The following is a 17,063-nucleotide window of genomic DNA, read 5'->3' as shown; positions in this document are numbered from 1 at the left end:
CTGTGTGGGGCCTCGGTGTCCCTGTCACAGAGCTCTTTGATTGCAGAGGGGAGGGATTGTACGTTCGCAGTGTCCGCGTTGCGGTTCGCTAGAGGCAGTGGCAGTATTTAGAAGCTACAGGCTGTTGCAGCTTGCTGGGGGCCCCAATAGTAATTTTTAATTTAGAACCATAGCATCGTTTAGGTTGGAAAAGACCCTTAAGATCGTCGAGTCCAACCGTTAACCCAACACTACCAAGTCCGCCACTAAACCATGTCCCCAAGCACCTCATCGTCTTTTGAACCCCTCCAGGGGTGGTGACTCAGTTCACAAAATGATTGTCAAATACCAGGTTGGATTTAACTGGGCAGGTGCTGCTGTTGTTACAAATGCTACTTAAACTTCATGTTTTCACAGGGGTTCCTTGAAGTGACAAGTTTGTTTTATGGCTATTACACAATAGATGCTGCGTGGCTCAGTGCCATGAGGTACAACCTGCCACTGGCGTACTTGCTGGCTACATTTGCCTACCTTGCATTAAGTCTCATCTGGATAATAAAAAGGTAAAGACATTGGTATAGTTTCTTTACTGCTACCTGTTGTGCAGTTTACGTTGCATCCTTGCTTGTAGGGAACATGCTGCATTCTGGAGCTGTTTTATGTGAAAATAGAGAATCTCTTGCTTGAGGATGCACTGCTGCAGCAGCCTTTGTCTGTTTCTGGGAAACTAAACCAGCAAAATAAAGAAAAGGAAATACATTCAAAGTATTAGTTTTTTCGCATGTACGCATACATATGAATAAAAGATCCTCAGCTCTACAGTAGTTGTTGTTGGAGGATTTATTTTGAGCTGCAGCACCTCTCTGAGCGCTTCCCGGAGCCCTGCTGGCAGAACACACATGTGGCTGTTTGCTCCTGGGGCTTGGGGTGTCCTTTAGCCTTTGAGCTAGGTTACTTGAGGTGTGGGCTTTTGTTTCATTTTCTGTGGATTGTGTTTTCCTACAGATCTGTGGACGGATTTAAGCAGAACTTGGTGCATGGTGAAGATCAATTCCAGAGTTACTGTAACAAAGTCTTTGCAGGCTGGGACTTCTGCATTACAGATCCAAATGCAGCACGGCTGAAACATCGTAGCTTGCTATATGAGCTCCAAGTGAGTAGCTTTCATTTTACAGTTTTATATAGCTTAGATGGCTAAAAAAGAGAGGTGTGTGATTCTGCAGATAATGGAATAAAGAAGGATTGAAGTAATTTGTGTTGGGGGCAGGGCAGCCCACATCCTCTTGCATGCTTTCGAGGTAGCTGGAGTTGCAGTGCGACGTGAGATTGGTGCTGAGGTTAATGGCCCTGTCCATGGGAACTGCAGCCTGTGAGCTGTTGTCTTGGTGCCTTTTGTTCACACTCCAGTCCTGCTTCCTTTGGTAGTTTCTGCATAATCCAGCAGGAAAAGCTGTTGCAGCTGTGGGCAAAGCCCGTGTACTGCCAAGAATCAGTTTGAGTGTCCGGGGTTATGAGTCTGCAGTGTGGTAGGCAGTAGTTCGGGGAATAAAATTCAGATGGTACTTTTCGTACAATTTGAGAGCGTTGTTGCAGTAAGAAGATACTGATTTTTCACTAGATGTCTTTGACACAAGTGCACATACAAAACACTGATGCAGATAATTGATTTCCCAAAGCATAAAGCTCTCTGAAAAGAGAGTCTGACAGGCTTTTCTGGTGAAACCAGTACCTTGTTTTTCTCTCTGTACACAGGAAGCAGAGATTTATGTAGTAAAACAGTTACCTTTGAAAAGATACTTGCACTTCAAACCACAAAGCAGTAATTACAGATTTCATAAGTTACAGTGAGTTACTTTGTGCTCTGGTAAAGTTCAGAGTCATCTTTTTTCCTCGTATAACCAGAGCCTCCTTCACTTACTGCACTTTTGCCTCCAGAACTCACAACTCAGAAAAACTTCAGTATTACTGCTTGATGGAAGTAAGTCCTCAGAAGATACCTGGCTAACCTGTGGGTTTGCCCAGGTTAAATTGCCTTCACAGGCGATACCGTGTTTTCACATCAGCCAAGATGAAACATCTCAAGTTGACGTGACAGGCTGCTCAAGGCTGTACTTCTTTCTCTCTGCGCTATCCCGCAGTTTTCCTTCGCAGCACCAGGAGAAGGAAGTTGGAGCCGCAGCGGTGAGGACTGGTTGTTACCTGCGGGAGTGAGGAGACGAGTGCGCCGGTTTACCCATTGCAGAGTTTAGTGCCAAGCCATCTGAGATCAGTCTCTCAAGATAAACAGACCAGTTGTCTTCGTGTCCTCAAGGAGATATGTTTCTGATATAGTAGAGATAAGAGGGTTACGAGACACTTGTCTTTGGCCACAGGGCCCTGCAGAAGGCGTGGTGGCGAGTGGTGTGTGCTGCACCAGAAAACTACACATCCTTTTTCTTTTCTTTGCAGACAGACTTGGAGGAAGAAAGACTGAAGCAAAAAATAGCAGACAGGACAATGAAAGAAAAACTACACATCTACTCTCTGAGAATATGTATAAATATAATTGTGTTTGCAGTTTTATCAGGATGTTTTTACTCTATTTATAGAGCAACTGCCTTCTCCCAAGAAAACTCCAACGTGAGTATCTGACATGGCATTAGGACAGATACAATCGGGGCCGGTGATTACAGCAAGAGGAACTATTGTGAAAGAGTCAAGTATCTTAATATAGCCCCTTTTGTGTAAGGGATTTGAAAACGCTTTGTACAGACTTAGAACTTTTTTAGTAGGAGAGAGTGAGAAAGGTCGAGAACCATATGCAAGAAAACCCCCAGAGATGTCTCCCTTTGACACAGGGGCTCCAGTGTCATCTGCCTTGCAGCTAATGCAGCTGGCAAGAACAGCAGTTGTCACTTCCCGTGTCACCTCGCTGTGATCTGCTGCTGCAAGCGCTTGTGTGCCGGCGCAGTGAACTGGCACAGGGAGCTGATCTGGTTAAAGCAAACTGCATTGTGAACAGTTTTGTGATCTGGTTCAGTGCTCAACTGCAAAAATCAACAGCAAGGGAAGGGGAGAGTAAAGATTATGATCTATATTGTGGCTTCAGTGACAGCTGTGTGGGATAACAGGAAGACTTCGAACACGGAGCGCTTTGCAGAAGAAAAGGTTCTTGCATCAGCAGTGGAAAGAATCAGGTTGGGTGGGGTTGTTCACCCCTGGCAGAACAGGCAGATGGGAAGAGCGGGTCAGGAGCAGAACAAGGGCAACCAACAGCTTCAATAGTTTCACAACAGTAATTGACTTCTCTGTAGGACCCCACGGTTGAATTAACCTGGCGTGAGTGGGTACTGCACCTTTATCTCCCCTCTGTGTGTTGGTGATGTGATGGGCACTGGCCGTGCGTGGGGAGAGTTGTACCTGTGGTGGACCCAACTCTTAACTTCCGTAAACTGCCAGGATTGCAGAGAGAGAAGCAGGAAATGGGGACCACAGAAGTGTTGGTGCCAGCGGTGTTGTTTCAGGGCAGAGAAAGAGGATAGCACAACACTGAACCGCTCGGAAAAAGCTTCACTTACTGTGGGCTTTATGTATAAGGGTTGATATCTTGACCTTGCCTAAATGAGTAGGCAGAGGAGTTTATTAAGATGGTAGGAAAGCCAGGGGAGCTGCTTGGCACCAGTGTGAATAACTTGAAAAGTGTCTGCGCTTTGGCGTCAATGTAAAATCTGGTATCCGTAGTGCTGGGTCAGACAACATGGTCAGATACCAGCCCTGGTGACACAAACTTCTTCAAGCAGAAGCTTTGGGGAAGCACGAAAATACTCGTACCTGGGGATGGGGGAGTTCCTGGTGATGGGCGCAGGGGAGAGCAAGGGTTATAGCAGCAAACTGCAGAGATAGACGGTGAATTCTGGACAAGGGAGGCTGGCGGGAGCACAAGTCAGGAAGGTGTTTCTCTGAGCTCTATCTTCCTCTCATCTCTTGTACAGGATGTCAGCGATACGAACTTCCAGCCTAATCTCTTAGTGCAATATTTGCCTTCCATAGTGATCACTTTGGCCAACTTCATTGCCCCTCTGATCTTCTCGTTTCTGATCAGATTAGAAGATTATTCACCAGCCTTTGAAATTAGACTGACGCTGATGAGGTAAAGACATTTTTATTGTGGCTTTGCATGTTTCAACAGCTTGTTCTTGGTAGGTTTGAAGTATGGTAAGCATTCAGGTATGAAGAAGCAGAGAGGTTGCACTCTGCATGGGAGGCCTGGGCACTGGAAGCCAAGCAGGCATTGTTTGACTTATGCATAGTCGGAAACTAATTTTAAATCTGGAAACAATCTCCTATTTTGATGACAGTAAAGTGCAGTCATTTCAGTGTCCAAGTTTCAGTCCTGGTTAGCTGTGTGGTCTGGACATCTTCAACAACCTGGATAAATAGTTGGTAGGGAAGTTGTTGCTGCAGAGCTGTGGATTCGCACTGCTCGGCATGCAACAGGTCCTGGGATGTGTGTGCACAGCAGTGACCGAAGCAGGGCTTTGCTCGAGGCAGAAGTTGAAAGTTTGGCAGTGAAAGATACTTCAGTGTGAGAACATGGAGAGCTGGTATTTGACAGCTGGAGGCAGTAAGATCTGGACTTTGTCAAGCCCCCATGCCCTGTATTTTGGATTTGGCTAAGTGCCTCCGAAGGCTGAAGCCACATGCGGGGAAATGCTGCACACAGAGCTGTCACCTGCCCTCAAACTGTGCCCGAGAGAATCACAGCCTGTCGTGAGGTCAAGATCTGCAGCTGAAATGACTGATCCAGGAAGAACACGGAGAACAGAAATGAGGGGCTGCAGCCTAAAGCAGGGAAGGGGAAAAGCAATTTAACTGACTGCTAGGGAAAGAAGTGTGTTTATTAAATAGCTGCTCTCGATGACCCTTTTGTGTTTCGAGCCTTCCTCAGACTCCTGTGCATTGAGCCAGGTGTGGAATGGCTCTTGGGCAGGTTTTGCCTTCCTTTCAGGTGTGTCTTTGTGCGGTTGGCCAATATCGGCGTTCTCCTGTTCTCGCTGTGGAGCCACATCTCCGGCTGTGCCACCGACAAGTGCAAGGCCTGCGGATACAATTACGAACTTTATCCTGTAAGCAGATTTATCTTGGCCTTTGATCATCTGAACTTGTGAGTAGAGATTTGTTTTCCATGAGCCTTGTTTGTTGAGAGGTGTTCAGGTGTTGATTCTCGCTGCTCAGCACAAAGCAGCGCAGTTCTCACATACAGCTTGTGCTTATTTGAAACTCTGGTCAGACTTTCTGACCATCACAAGGATTATTTGAGGTGTTTTGGAGACAGTTGCGTTACTGCTTTTTTTGCTCCAGTATGGCAAATGGTCTTTCCTCCAAAAAACCCAAAGCAAAACAACAAAAAAACAACCAACAAGACAAAATGCAACAAAACAAACGAACAAACAGCTTGGCATGGAAGCTCTTAAACATTTTAGAAATGGGAGTTAATGCAGTTTGAACTTTGCAGTGTTAATTGACTGAGAGATTTGTTGCATTGGTGATTGACAGAGGGATTTTTCACTTGATATTTAGACAGCTAATCTTGTGTTTCCTGAATTGTTTTTATAGTGCTGGGAGTCTGAAGTTGGGCAAGAAATGTATAAACTGACGATATTTGATTTTATTATAATTCTGGCTGTGACCTTGTTTTTGGACTTTCCTAGGAAGTAAGTATCTCTGCCTTTTGAGCATAATTTTGCAAATGACTTATGAAACCCGTTTATTTTTTCTATTATTAATTCCTCATATTTCTAACCAGATTACCAGTGTTAAAATAAACTGTAATCGTATTTCTGGTGGTTTGGGTCCTTGTTTGCTATTCAGATGGCTGTATAGTTTTTGATGTTTGAGTTTTTTCTTCAGACTTTTTTCTGTTCTGTTGGCTTCCACTTAAAATGCTAAATTTCCATGTGCTCCAAATATTTCAAACGTCTTAGAATTCAGCCAAGCTCTGTGACTTCACTTTAGAACTAATGATGTTCTTTGGTTGTAGGTTGTTAGTTACTCATTGCTCTTGCAAGCCAGTTCAGTGGTGTGGATTGCGGGAATTTGGAATTTCTGACAATGTGCTGGAAATCGTTTATGGGCAGACTATCTGCTGGATCGGAACCTTCTTTTCACCACTTCTCCCCGCAATAGTGACTATAAAATATTTCATCATCTTTTACATTAAAAAGGTAATGAAGTTTTGTGGTAAACAAATAAAATTGAGCACATCTCTGTGGTTTTTGTGATATAGGTATGCGGTTGATTTAAACCAAACAAAAACCCTAAAAACACCCAAGAATGCGGTGTACCAGAAATGTGGTGATGGTATTCCATTTTCTGTAGGTTTTTTGCTTTTAAGAGAAGGTAGAATTTTAGCTTCGTAATCATGCAAAGCAAGATTTTAATAACTACCTCATCAATGATTTGACCGTTTGGGGTTTTTTTAGTAAAATATTTTTATGTAATAAGGCTAGTTTATAACACTTGTCTGCAACAATCTATTTGCTAGCAGCACAGCCTAGAACTTGGACAAAATTTTGCCAAGCTGCTAAAAGTCTGAAAGCAAAATGGAAAATCCAAGCTGGATTGGATGTTCAAGATGCGATTTCTGCGTATCGGCAGCTTTATTCTATGAGCACACAGCTCCTTCTGTGTAGCAAATTCTTATAGATATTTTAGTTCTGACAAGACGGGAGGCGTGCGGCGAAGATGTGGCAGGACACGGCTGTGCCATGGGTTGTACACCGAGGGGCTGCGTCTGTTGATTCTGTGCAAGTGGATGAGACCCTTGGGTCAAACTCTTACTCAAAGTACGAGACATTGACTTACAACAAAACAGAAGGCATTCTTGTCTTAGCCCTTTTCAGTCTGTGTACATCAAAGGAATGATGGTTATGTGGGAGCTGGTAACGTGCCTGAGAATGGAAAATGGGTTGGTGGGGAAAGTATACTTGGATGTTTGTACAGAGATGTACTGGAAACAGTCTTGCTCGCTTTCTCTCTTCAGATCAGTTTGATGCACACGTGTAAAACTGCAGCTCGGCCTCTCAGAGCGTCAAGTTCCAATTTTTTCTTCTTGGTGGTGCTGTTGATTGGGCTTGTCTTGGCTTTTATTCCTTTGGGAATCAGCATAGCACAGTAAGTGACGGTTTAACTTCTATGAAGTTGACATTTGTTCTGAAGTTGTCACAAGCACACGCACAACTTCAGAATGACTAATTGGAATAAAATAGATAGTGTACAACATATTAAAACTTAGTTCATATCAATTAAAATGACAATTTTAAAGACAAAGGAGACTTTTACCCCATCAGCAAAATGACGCTGTGCTTGTGTTGGATTATTTTCTCTTTACATTTTGGTGTAGCATCTCCTTTCTGTTCTGTTTCTTTGACAGTATCTCCTCCTCCAAGGCATGTGGGCCGTTCAGGAGTTTTAACACCTCCTGGGCAGTTGTTCCAGACACAGTGAGTGGGTTTCCAGCAGGTCTGCAGCAGGTCCTTCACGGCATAGCCTCAGAAGCCTTTGCCGTGCCTTTTTTTATGGTCATTTGGTGAGTACTGTGCAGACCTGATTCTGTTGTGCAGCTGTGTGGTTCATTTCCTTCCTCACTGAGCTGATACCAAACAACTAGTAGACCAGATTTTCCATCTGCAGTCAAAAGCATCCAAGCCCCTATGAATACTCAGGTCTTAGGTCTTTGCCCACATGTTCACGCTCATTAGCTTTATTCCATTTCTTCTTGCATGTTCCAGATCGCACACGTGTCTTTCTCAAACGTGTTAACTTACTTCTGCAACTTACTATTGTAAGCCCTGTGATCACCAATCCTATCCTCAAACCTTGATTAATGCCCACCCCCCCCCCCCCCAAAACAACACAACAAACAAAACACTCAAAACAGTCATTCTATAAGATAAAATTCAATAGAGAATCATAGAATTTTTAAGGTCGGAGGTCACCTGTAGGAGTCATCTGATCCAACCCCCCTGTTCCAAACAAGGTCAAGTAGAGCAGGTGCTCAGGAGCCATGTCCCGTTAGGTTTGGAGCATCTCTGGACGTGGAGACTCCATAACCTCCCTGGGCAACCTGTTCCGGTGTTTGATCACTCTTGTGTTTAAATGCATTTTTTTGCATTTCAGTTTAATCCAGCTGTTTTCAGATCTTGGAGCCTTGTTACCTCCTACTTTCTACAACTTTTGCATTTGAGAAACCATGCAGTTTATTTCAGACTTACCCAGACCTTTTGTCCCTAACATATGTTGATGTATTCTCCTAAAAGGAACCTGTTATTCTGTACATAGGAAATACAGAGTCTTCTTTTTTGGTGTGAGTTTTTAATTCTTTTTGTTTTATTTTTTTTTACTTTATCATAAAGCCTGTGTAAGAGTGGGAGGATGGCTTCCACTGCTGCCCTACTATGTATTATTTGGAAAAGAAAACACATTCTTTACATACGCATTTGTGCCATTCTAGTTCTTGCTACTGCTCTTCATCATTTAATGCACAGTGGATAATCTGGTTAACAGATTACATCTGGAATACGTGCTATAAGAAATGGCAGCACAAATATCCCAGCAGATGCTTTTGAGCAGAGCTGCGCCAAACCTACCCCAGCTGTGTATTGATTTTTTCCTCCAGCAGATTATCTCAAGCAAATGCACGAATGACAATTTCTCTACCCATAACAGCCTTTTCCTGACTAATTCTTTTTGCATGATGCTAACACATAGTGTTGGTTTGTTGTTTGTAGCCTCGTTATGTTCTACTTTATTGCCTTGGCTGGAGCACACAAACGAGTGGTCGAGCAGCTGAGGGAGCAACTGGTTATGGTAAGATTTGACCCGCTATCTTTTCGGAAGTTTTCTTTGTTTTGTCAGTAATCTGGCATGCAGAGGAACAACAGTTTTCATAGTGTTCTGAATAGTTGGTGTCCGGACAGGCAGTGAAGAACGTTTTAAAAATCACACAGGAAAAATGACAGAACTGCCAAAGTATTTCTCAGGCTAGTTGGTTTTCTTGGGTATCAGCTGCATCTGCAGCAAGGTCCGGTTACATCAGGTGACATGAGTGTATGAAATACACCTCTGAGAAGTGGTGTCCCTGTTCTTTATCTGTCTTGCTTAAATCCACCCATCTGCCTGGGTTTTCTGCCAAACAAGAACCTGAATCTTGTGCTCCCTGTCCCTTCCACCAGCTTACACAACCCCACCTCTATTTCCTTCTCTGCTCTCCCAAACAGGCACCCGACTCCCCACCCTTCCCTCCAGGCCTGTGTTTCTGCTCTGGCGTGTCTGGTTTGATTTCCGCGCAGACAGGCTCCGTGCCCGTCCAAACCTGCCGCCGCGTTCAACCGCGCTCGCAGGCTGCGCTCTGGCAAACCGCTGCTGTCACGACTAGGACTTCTCACTTTCTTAGGAAATACCCCACCTTTAGGTACAACATTTAACAACCTCTCCTTAGAAAAACACTGCAGTGGGGAGAGACTGTTGAAGAGTAAGGAATTTTGGAGCAAAAGCCTTTACTGTTTTTTCAAGGCTTCCCAAATTGGTTAGGAATTCTGAAAATCGTTGCAATGCTTTATATTTGTGTTTGTTCGCTGTTGTTAGGCTTCTTGGAAGTATGGTCCTAAGTTTTTAGGTGCGTGAGATGTTTCTACTGGGCTCAACGCAGCACTGCTAATGTGTGACCTAACGTGAGATAAACGAAGTCAAGACTATTGTAAATGTAAAGTTGTTCAGGCAGTTGGGAGTGTGCTGGGAGCCACTAATTAGAGTACGGTGTGCCGAGTGCACATACTTATTTCTAATAAAGGAACAAGCTGTTCGTAGGTAACTTTTACCACTTCTGTTCATCCAGCGTGTACTTTTTATTCTGTTTTTCCAGGAGAGTCGTGACAAGCTGTTTCTAATCAGAAAGATAACAGAAGCGCAGAGGCACCCTTAAAAACCACAAAAAGGCAGAAGAACTTGACTTCTGAAACTCCCAGAACCACTAGATAAGGGTAGAACCATCTGCAGCACCTAAAACCCGAGCAGCTGAGGGGCACCCTGGCGCTGCTGTCTGTAATGGATGCATCTCGATGATGCCAGTGGGCCTTAAAGTTTCCAAGACTGGAAATGTAGCTAATTTATAATGTGTTAGGCCTGTGCAAAAAATTGTACGGTAGGACAACTCACTGCTGCTACAGTTGCAGGGTTGTTGGGGTTTGTTATGTCCCTATTTTTTCAAGGGTTTTGGGTAAAATGTGATCAGAACTGAAATGCTGTTGAAGAACTTCGTACTGTATTTATAAGTTATGCTTTAAGAATGGGAGCGGGGAAAGGTGTGGCTTTACATGTTTTCAACTCGCTTCTCTTCTAAAACCAAAGCAAAAGAGAGACATACGCATTTTGAAATAGTGCGTAAGAGAAGAAAATCTAGGTTTGAAATCAGTTTTCTAGATATTTTGTAGAGAAGCTACTTTGATATTTATGTTGCCCTGAAACAGCAGATGCAGTCGAACACTGGATAACTTCGCAAGATGGTTCAGAGGAAACAAGTTGATGAAAAAGCTTCGAACAAACACGGGCAGCAGGAAGACGCCACCCGTGGTCGGGTCACCGCGGGTCTGTCCCCGGGAAGCCATTGTATTAGTTGTGGTTTGTTCTCGTACAGACGTTTTGAATGCTGTCCTCTTTGTTCTAAAATGTGAATATTGGCGAGTTAAGTTATAGTTTTGAAATACAGCGTTCAGAAACTCGTACGTCAGCAGCCTTTGAGTTCATGTTTCTTGTCGCTTGGACGGAGCGATGGAGCCGTGAGCGGGAGGGAGCAGCGTTTCTGAGTAGACTGCTGACTGTTCCCTTGATTTGGACATTATGCTTAAGGATTTTCTGTACAGAATTGTGTTTTATTGAAGTTTGCGGTAGTACCCTGTTAGTTAATGTGATGGACTGTTATGCAACGTTTTGGAATGTTTTCTGCCTTAATTTTACAGAAATGGACGTTCGATAAATGAATTAAAAATAATAAGCTGATTTTAAATAATAAGCTGATTTTAAGAATTCGTTCGCAGTTGTGCAAACGCCCGCCTGGGCGGGGCCTGCGGCCCCTCAGCTTTCCCGCCCTCAGCGCGCGCCGGGCGGCGCGGCGCGTCACGTCACGTCACGTCACTCAGCCGGCACCTCGCCCCGCCCCCGTTCCCATGGCAGCCAGGAGACGCCGGCCCTGACTGACAGCTACACTGTCCAGTGAGGCCGCGCCGAGGAGCCAATCGGAATCGTGATAGGGCGGGCTGGCGGCGGGGGCGGCGCGCGGTGATGACGTCTCGGATGTGCGACGCGCCGGAGGAGGCGTCGGGGTCAGCGGGATGGCGGCGGCCGCTGCTGCTGCAGCTCCGGCCGTGCGGCGCTTGCTGGGGCACGGCCGGGCCCTGCGCTGCGGGGCCGGTAGGAGCTCGGGCCGGCTCCCTGCCTCCTCACTCCCGCCTGCGCCGGGGGCTCAGACCTTTGTCTCTCCGGCAGGTCGGCGGGGCAGGTGGCCCCTGCCCGCCCCTGGGGTTTCCCTCAGGCTCTGCAGCACGGGGGGGGCTCCGGGGGGCATCAACAAGCCCGTCATCGAGCGCATCATCCGGGTGGACCATGCGGGGGAGTACGGGGCAAACCGCATCTATGCGGGACAGATGGCCGTGCTGGGGAGGTCGAGTGTGGGGCCCGTTATCCAGGTCAGTGCTGGTCCCCGCGATTCTGTTCGTTCGCGTGTGAAGCTGTAAGATCGCAGCTTTCGTTGGGAGGTTGCTGTCCGTCTTTTTCTGAGCACTTAAAAACGTGGGTTTATAAAGAGTGGTGGGGTGACTTGGTAAGGGAGTTGCCAATGCTACAGCTGCCGTGGGATTGTCACAAAGACTTTAATTTTGCAAATGTTTTTATGTTGCCTATTAATACCTGTCCTCATCTGCCCTTCTTTATCCCTTCCTTGTTGTGATGGCAATAGTGTTACCTCTGCAGTCAAGGTGTGAGTGGCCTCTCTGTTTCCTTTGTCTTTATTAGTTCTCTTGGAAATGTTTAATTTTTTAGTCTTATATGTCAGTGTGATCTGGCTCTCTTGCAGCAAATGTGGAATCAAGAAAAAGACCACCTGAAAAAGTTCAATGACCTAATGGTTGCGTACAGAGTTCGACCTACTGTTTTGTTGCCTTTTTGGAATGTAGCAGGTTTTGTTTTGGGTGAGTTCGTATTATTACTGTTAATCTTGTTTTGTGAAGTCGTCAGATGTGTACATTATTTGCATTGCTTTAGATTTAATTGTTTGTGTCCGTTTGGTACCTCCCAGGGGCTGGAAGTGCTTTGCTGGGAAGGAAGGGAGCGATGGCCTGCACGGTGGCTGTGGAGGAGAGTATATCAGATCACTACAACAGCCAGATCAGAACTCTTGTGGAAGAAGATCCAGAAAAGTACAAAGAACTATTGCAGGTATTTAACTCTGAGTTAAAGAGCAGTTTAATGAGTTCATTGACTTAGCTAATGTGACTTTAGTCTTTTAAAATAACATGCTTATAGAAGTGCAATGCTTATATGCTTATAGAAGGCAATGGTGCCCTGAGCGGCATCCCCACAGCATGGACAGCAGGTTTGGGGGGGATTCTGCCCCTCTGCCCCGCTCTGGTGAGACCCCCCTGCAGGGCTGGGCCAGCTCTGGGTCCTCAGCACAGGACACACATGGACCTGCTGGAGAGGGGCCAGAGGAGCCCCAGAAATGACCCGAGGCTGGAACAGCTCTGCTGGGAGGACAGGCTGAGAGAGCTGGGCTGTTCAGCTGGAGAAGAGAAGCTCCGGAGAGACCTTAGTGCACCTTTCCAGATTTAAAATGGGCTGATAAGAAAGATGGGACAGACTTTTGAGCAGGCCCTGTTGTGATAGGACAAGGGGTGATGGTTTTAAATTAAAAGAAGGCATATTGAGCTCAGACATGAGGAAGAAATTTCTTACACTGAGGGTGGTGAGAGCCTGGCCCAGGTTGGCCAGAGAGGCGGTGGCTGAACCATCCCTGGAGACATCCCAGGCCAGGCTGGACGGGGCTCTGAGCAACCTGAGCTGGTGCAGATGTCCCTGCTCATGGCAGGGGGGGCACTGGGGGACCTGGGAAGGGCCCTTCAGCCCAAACTATTCTGTGACTCTATAAGTTACAGTAGATCCCTTTTTGTTCTATCACTTAGAATGCTGAAGTCAACAGAAACTTTAAGTTAAAGGATGTGTTTTCCTTCAGCAGCACTACATTGATCAAGCACCAAAATGAAAATGTCTGTCAGATTAGCTTCAGAATCCTTTCAGTAATTCAGCATTTTCTTTTTGATAGGGAGAACTATGCTTTAATTTTGATTTCTTGTCATTGAAATGAAAGGTTTAGAAGGGAAACAAAAGGAGAAAATATGGTTACATAGTAACATTTTGTTTATACTGGATATGATTATATAGTTAGAATAGAATATTTCATTTGGAATCAACCTACAAGAATTATCTAGTCCAACTGCTTGAGCAATTCAGAGCTGACCAAGTTAAATCGCGTTATTAAGGGTGTTGTCCAAATGCCTCTTAAGCACCAACAGGCCTGGGGCATCGACCACCTCTCTAGGAAGCCTATTCCAGTGTTTGACCACCCTTTTGGTACAGAAATGCTTCCTAATGCCCAGTGTAAACCTCCCCTGATGCAGCTTTGAGCTGTTCCCACATGTCCTGCCCCTGAATCCCAGGGAGCAGAGCTCAGCACCTCCCTCTCCACGTCCCCTCCTCAGGAAGCTGTAGAGCCATGAGGTCACCCCTCAGCCTCCTTTGCTCCAAACCAGACAAGCCCAATGTCCTCAGCCGCTCCTCACAGGACATTCCAGCCTGTCACCACCTTCCCTGCTCTCCTCCAAACACGTTCAAGCACCTTCACGTCCTTCTTACGCTGTGGGGCCCAGCGCTGCACGCAGCACCGCGGAGGAGCCCGCAGCAGCGCTGAGCACAGCAGGATCATCCCGGCGCTTGAGCGGCTGGTCCTGCCGTGTTTGGCGTCCCCAGTTTGCCAGCGCTCACTGCTGGCTCCTCCCGCGCTGCCGTCGGCCAGCACCCTGCTCACCTTCCAGTCTCGAGCACTGTTTGGAGCATATAAGGAGCTCACGTTTGTTAGCTCTGCAAGAAAATGATTTCCCAAGTATTTTAGGTATGAAACCGGGACACGTTCCTGTAGGGTGTTTGTAGGGGACTGACCTGTTTGCACATGCAGCACGTGGAGCTCGTTTGTGCTGTTTGCTGAGAGCTTGCTGCACGGGCCGTGTGCTCATTTCCAGCTTTGCTGACTATCCGTATGTTCAGTTGTGCGCAGCTTAACGTGTAGCCAAATCTGGTTACTCCAGATGTGTTCTCTTACAAAAATAGCACCTGAAGTAAGCCAGGCTGTGCTGATGTGCACAAGGGAAATACTACTGAAAATAAAGACTACAAACCAAGAGGGCACAAAATACAGAGCAGCACGGTTATTGTCAGTGTCGATATGAGGAGGACTAGCGATGAAAGGAAAAGCCGTGTGGACCTGGTGGGTAGGGACAGCACGTGGGCATCTGTAAATGCTGAGTGTTTGATTAAGCAATCCTATAGCTTATAGGTTTTCTTGAAACAGTGAAAAAGATAGTGATACATTAAACAGCAGCTTAGTTTTTAAAGACTTTTTCTGAAAATATTAAAAGAACTTTAGGTTTGGGGAATGCTGTAAATAATTCCCCTTTTTTCTGAATTGGGGATTCAGGTCTTCGAGAAGCTTTTGAGAGGCCCGGGCCTCAGATGCCTGTCATGGTGCATGCAATGGTCAACAGCATCTAGTTTTGTCTGCTGGCTGCACTGATTTCTCTGCAAAGCAGACTTACTAATTAAATGCTATTTTTAAAGATAATAAAGCAATTCCGGGATGATGAGCGGGAGCACCATGACATTGGGCTTGAGCACGATGCAGAAGGGGTGAGTACAGTGTTGACTAATGGGTGCTGTTAGCGAGGGTGTGGATGTGATATTCTTACCTTCCTTCTCCAGTGATTGTGTAGTTCTTTATTTGAGAAATAGAAAACAAGGCACTCGGTATTCTTTCCCAAAGATGAATATGAGAAAACACTGCATATTATAGCTTTCATTTTTCTATAAAAGAATTGAATTTGTTGGCACTCATGTCAAGTGTTAAAGTGATTGTGTTTTCCTGAGAGGTGTCCTCTGCACAATTTAAAATCTTATTTTAAGTTTAGATTAACTATTTTTGAAGGCAAGGCTAATAAGTGCTGCCTGTACAGCTGGGAACTTGAGGCATCGTCTTGGTAGACAAACACAACCACATTAGGAAGCCTGAAATACAAATTCTGTGCTCCCTTGAGTACCCTATGGAGAACGCGTGACTTCTCTCCTTTTTTTCCCCTGTTGACTTACATTTGTAGAGAAATGGAAACATTCTGCAAAGTTGGTCACTTTTAATTTAGTTTTGTCTAGGGCAGATTAGACTACAAATACAGGTGGGTTTTGGTGTGTGGGGTTTTTTGTTTGTGGTTTTGCTTTTGTGGTTTTTTGTTTGGTTGGTTGGGGTTTTTTTTTTAAGGTAACACTTACTATTGCCTACCACAATTTGGTTCAAACAAAACACTTCGTTAGATGTATTTAGTAATTTATTCTTTGTTTTACAGGCACCAGCTTATTCAATTTTGAAGACCGCTATACAACTTGGATGCAAAGCTGCAATATTTTTATCAGAAAGAATTTAGTGATATTTTCAAGTTTTTGTCAATAAACTGTGGCACAGAAGTATATGAAAATTGCAGAAGACTAATAGTTATTTTATTCAGCCTTTTAAAATTTTCTTCGCTAAGCATGTGATTCAACCATCCTTTGTCACATAGCGTACGTGCTGAGAAAGTATCGATATTAAAGTCAGTTGAGCTGAATAAGGATGGCAGAATTGGTTCTATATGAACAAAACCTCCTTATTCAGAGACTGTTCACAAGGTGGCAGCACAATATGTATGTATATACATGATTTTTATATATATAACGTGTGTATGTTTACAGACACACAAAAATGATAAATACCTTCTCTGTTGCCTTCAAATTTATAGGTACTTGAAATAAACTGGAGCTCATCAGCTCATTTTAAAATGGTTACTACTGAGTAAGTAGGATATTTCTGAGTTGTATTTTCAGGGTAAGTAAATGAAATACTAGTAAGTATTTTCAGTCTGTCTTCAATAAAGTTTGGTATTATAAGACTTTAATTTGAAAACTTGTGGGTTTGGGGTTTTTTGGTTGTTTTTCTTCAGGCTCAATTCTGTATTCTTTATTTAAGTAGAATTGTTCTTCCTTTGGTTTTTTTTGTTGTTGTTGTATTTGGTTTTGGGGTGGGTTTTTTTGTTGGTTGGTTGGTTGTTTTTTAGTTTGGTTTGGGTTTTTTTTTTGTCCTGAGTGTGTGTGTAAGGAGTTGATCCCTGATATAAAGCAGGTGGGGAGAGCAACATGGAGCACCTGTGGAATTGTACTTAATATTCTGTTCAAGTTTCCCTTGCTTTACTTCTAGTCGTCAGTGGCTCTTGACCAGAGACACTCTTTCCCTGTGCTTTCTGCTGGCATCCTGGCACAGAGCAATAGAAATAAAGACAAAGTTGCACGTGTCTGTTTGAATGGAGTCCAATCCAGTTGGCGGCCGGTCACAAGTTTGGTTCCCCAGGGCTCAATATTGGGGCCAGTTCTGTTTAATCTCTTTATCAATGGTCTGGATGAGGGGATCGAGTGCACCCTCAGTAGGTTTGGAGATGACACCAGGTTGGGTGGGAGTGTTGATGTGCTGTAGGATGGGAAGGCCATACGTAGGCATCTGGCCCGGCTGGATCGATGGGCTGAGGCCGATTGTCTGAGGTTCAACAAGGCCAAGTGCCGGGTCCTGCACTTGGGTCACAACAACCCCATGAACGCTGCAGGTTGGGGAAGAGCGGCTGGAAAGTGCCTGGAGGAAAAGGACCTGGGGGTGTTGGTGACAATGGCTGAACATGAGCCAGCGTGTGCCCAAGTGGCCAAAAAGGCCA

At 45.0% G+C, this 17,063-nt stretch overlaps 2 protein-coding genes across 2 annotated transcripts; both read left to right on the top strand.

The window, feature by feature from the left end:
* The first annotated feature begins 436 nt into the window (after window positions 1–436).
* On the top strand, window positions 437–10,921 carry TMC7 (transmembrane channel like 7). Its single transcript, XM_065644843.1, has 11 exons — window positions 437–542; window positions 985–1,132; window positions 2,428–2,598; window positions 3,951–4,108; window positions 4,967–5,084; window positions 5,575–5,672; window positions 5,999–6,182; window positions 7,001–7,131; window positions 7,391–7,546; window positions 8,748–8,826; window positions 9,881–10,921. Exons 1-11 carry the CDS (start codon window positions 463–465, stop codon window positions 9,938–9,940), a joined length of 1,383 nt encoding a protein of 460 aa, XP_065500915.1. The 5' UTR covers window positions 437–462; the 3' UTR covers window positions 9,941–10,921.
* Window positions 10,922–11,318: 397 nt separating this feature from the next.
* On the top strand, window positions 11,319–16,646 carry COQ7 (coenzyme Q7, hydroxylase). Its single transcript, XM_065644892.1, has 6 exons — window positions 11,319–11,424; window positions 11,500–11,699; window positions 12,086–12,200; window positions 12,308–12,447; window positions 14,899–14,967; window positions 15,675–16,646. Exons 1-6 carry the CDS (start codon window positions 11,346–11,348, stop codon window positions 15,750–15,752), a joined length of 681 nt encoding a protein of 226 aa, XP_065500964.1. The 5' UTR covers window positions 11,319–11,345; the 3' UTR covers window positions 15,753–16,646.
* Window positions 16,647–17,063: the final 417 nt, after the last annotated feature.

This window comes from Caloenas nicobarica, chromosome 14 (assembly GCF_036013445.1).
Source record: "Caloenas nicobarica isolate bCalNic1 chromosome 14, bCalNic1.hap1, whole genome shotgun sequence".
NCBI classification, from domain to species: Eukaryota; Metazoa; Chordata; class Aves; order Columbiformes; family Columbidae; genus Caloenas; species Caloenas nicobarica.
Note: the sequence above shows the minus strand (reverse complement) of the source record. Positions and strands in the feature narration are given on the sequence as shown.

Bases quoted from the DNA above. Each gene is read 5' to 3' on its own strand.
- TMC7 (XM_065644843.1), top strand. From the start codon at position 463: ATGAGGTACAACCTGCCACTGGCGTACTTGCTGGCTACATTTGCCTAC. The intron at 4,109-4,966 runs GTAAAGACATTT...CCTTCCTTTCAG, and splicing joins ATTAGACTGACGCTGATGAG to GTGTGTCTTTGTGCGGTTGG. The intron at 5,673-5,998 runs GTAAGTATCTCT...CTTTGGTTGTAG, and splicing joins TTTTTGGACTTTCCTAGGAA to GTTGTTAGTTACTCATTGCT.
- COQ7 (XM_065644892.1), top strand. From the start codon at position 11,346: ATGGCGGCGGCCGCTGCTGCTGCAGCTCCGGCCGTGCGGCGCTTGCTG. The intron at 12,448-14,898 runs GTATTTAACTCT...CTATTTTTAAAG, and splicing joins AGTACAAAGAACTATTGCAG to ATAATAAAGCAATTCCGGGA. The intron at 14,968-15,674 runs GTGAGTACAGTG...TTTGTTTTACAG, and splicing joins TTGAGCACGATGCAGAAGGG to GCACCAGCTTATTCAATTTT.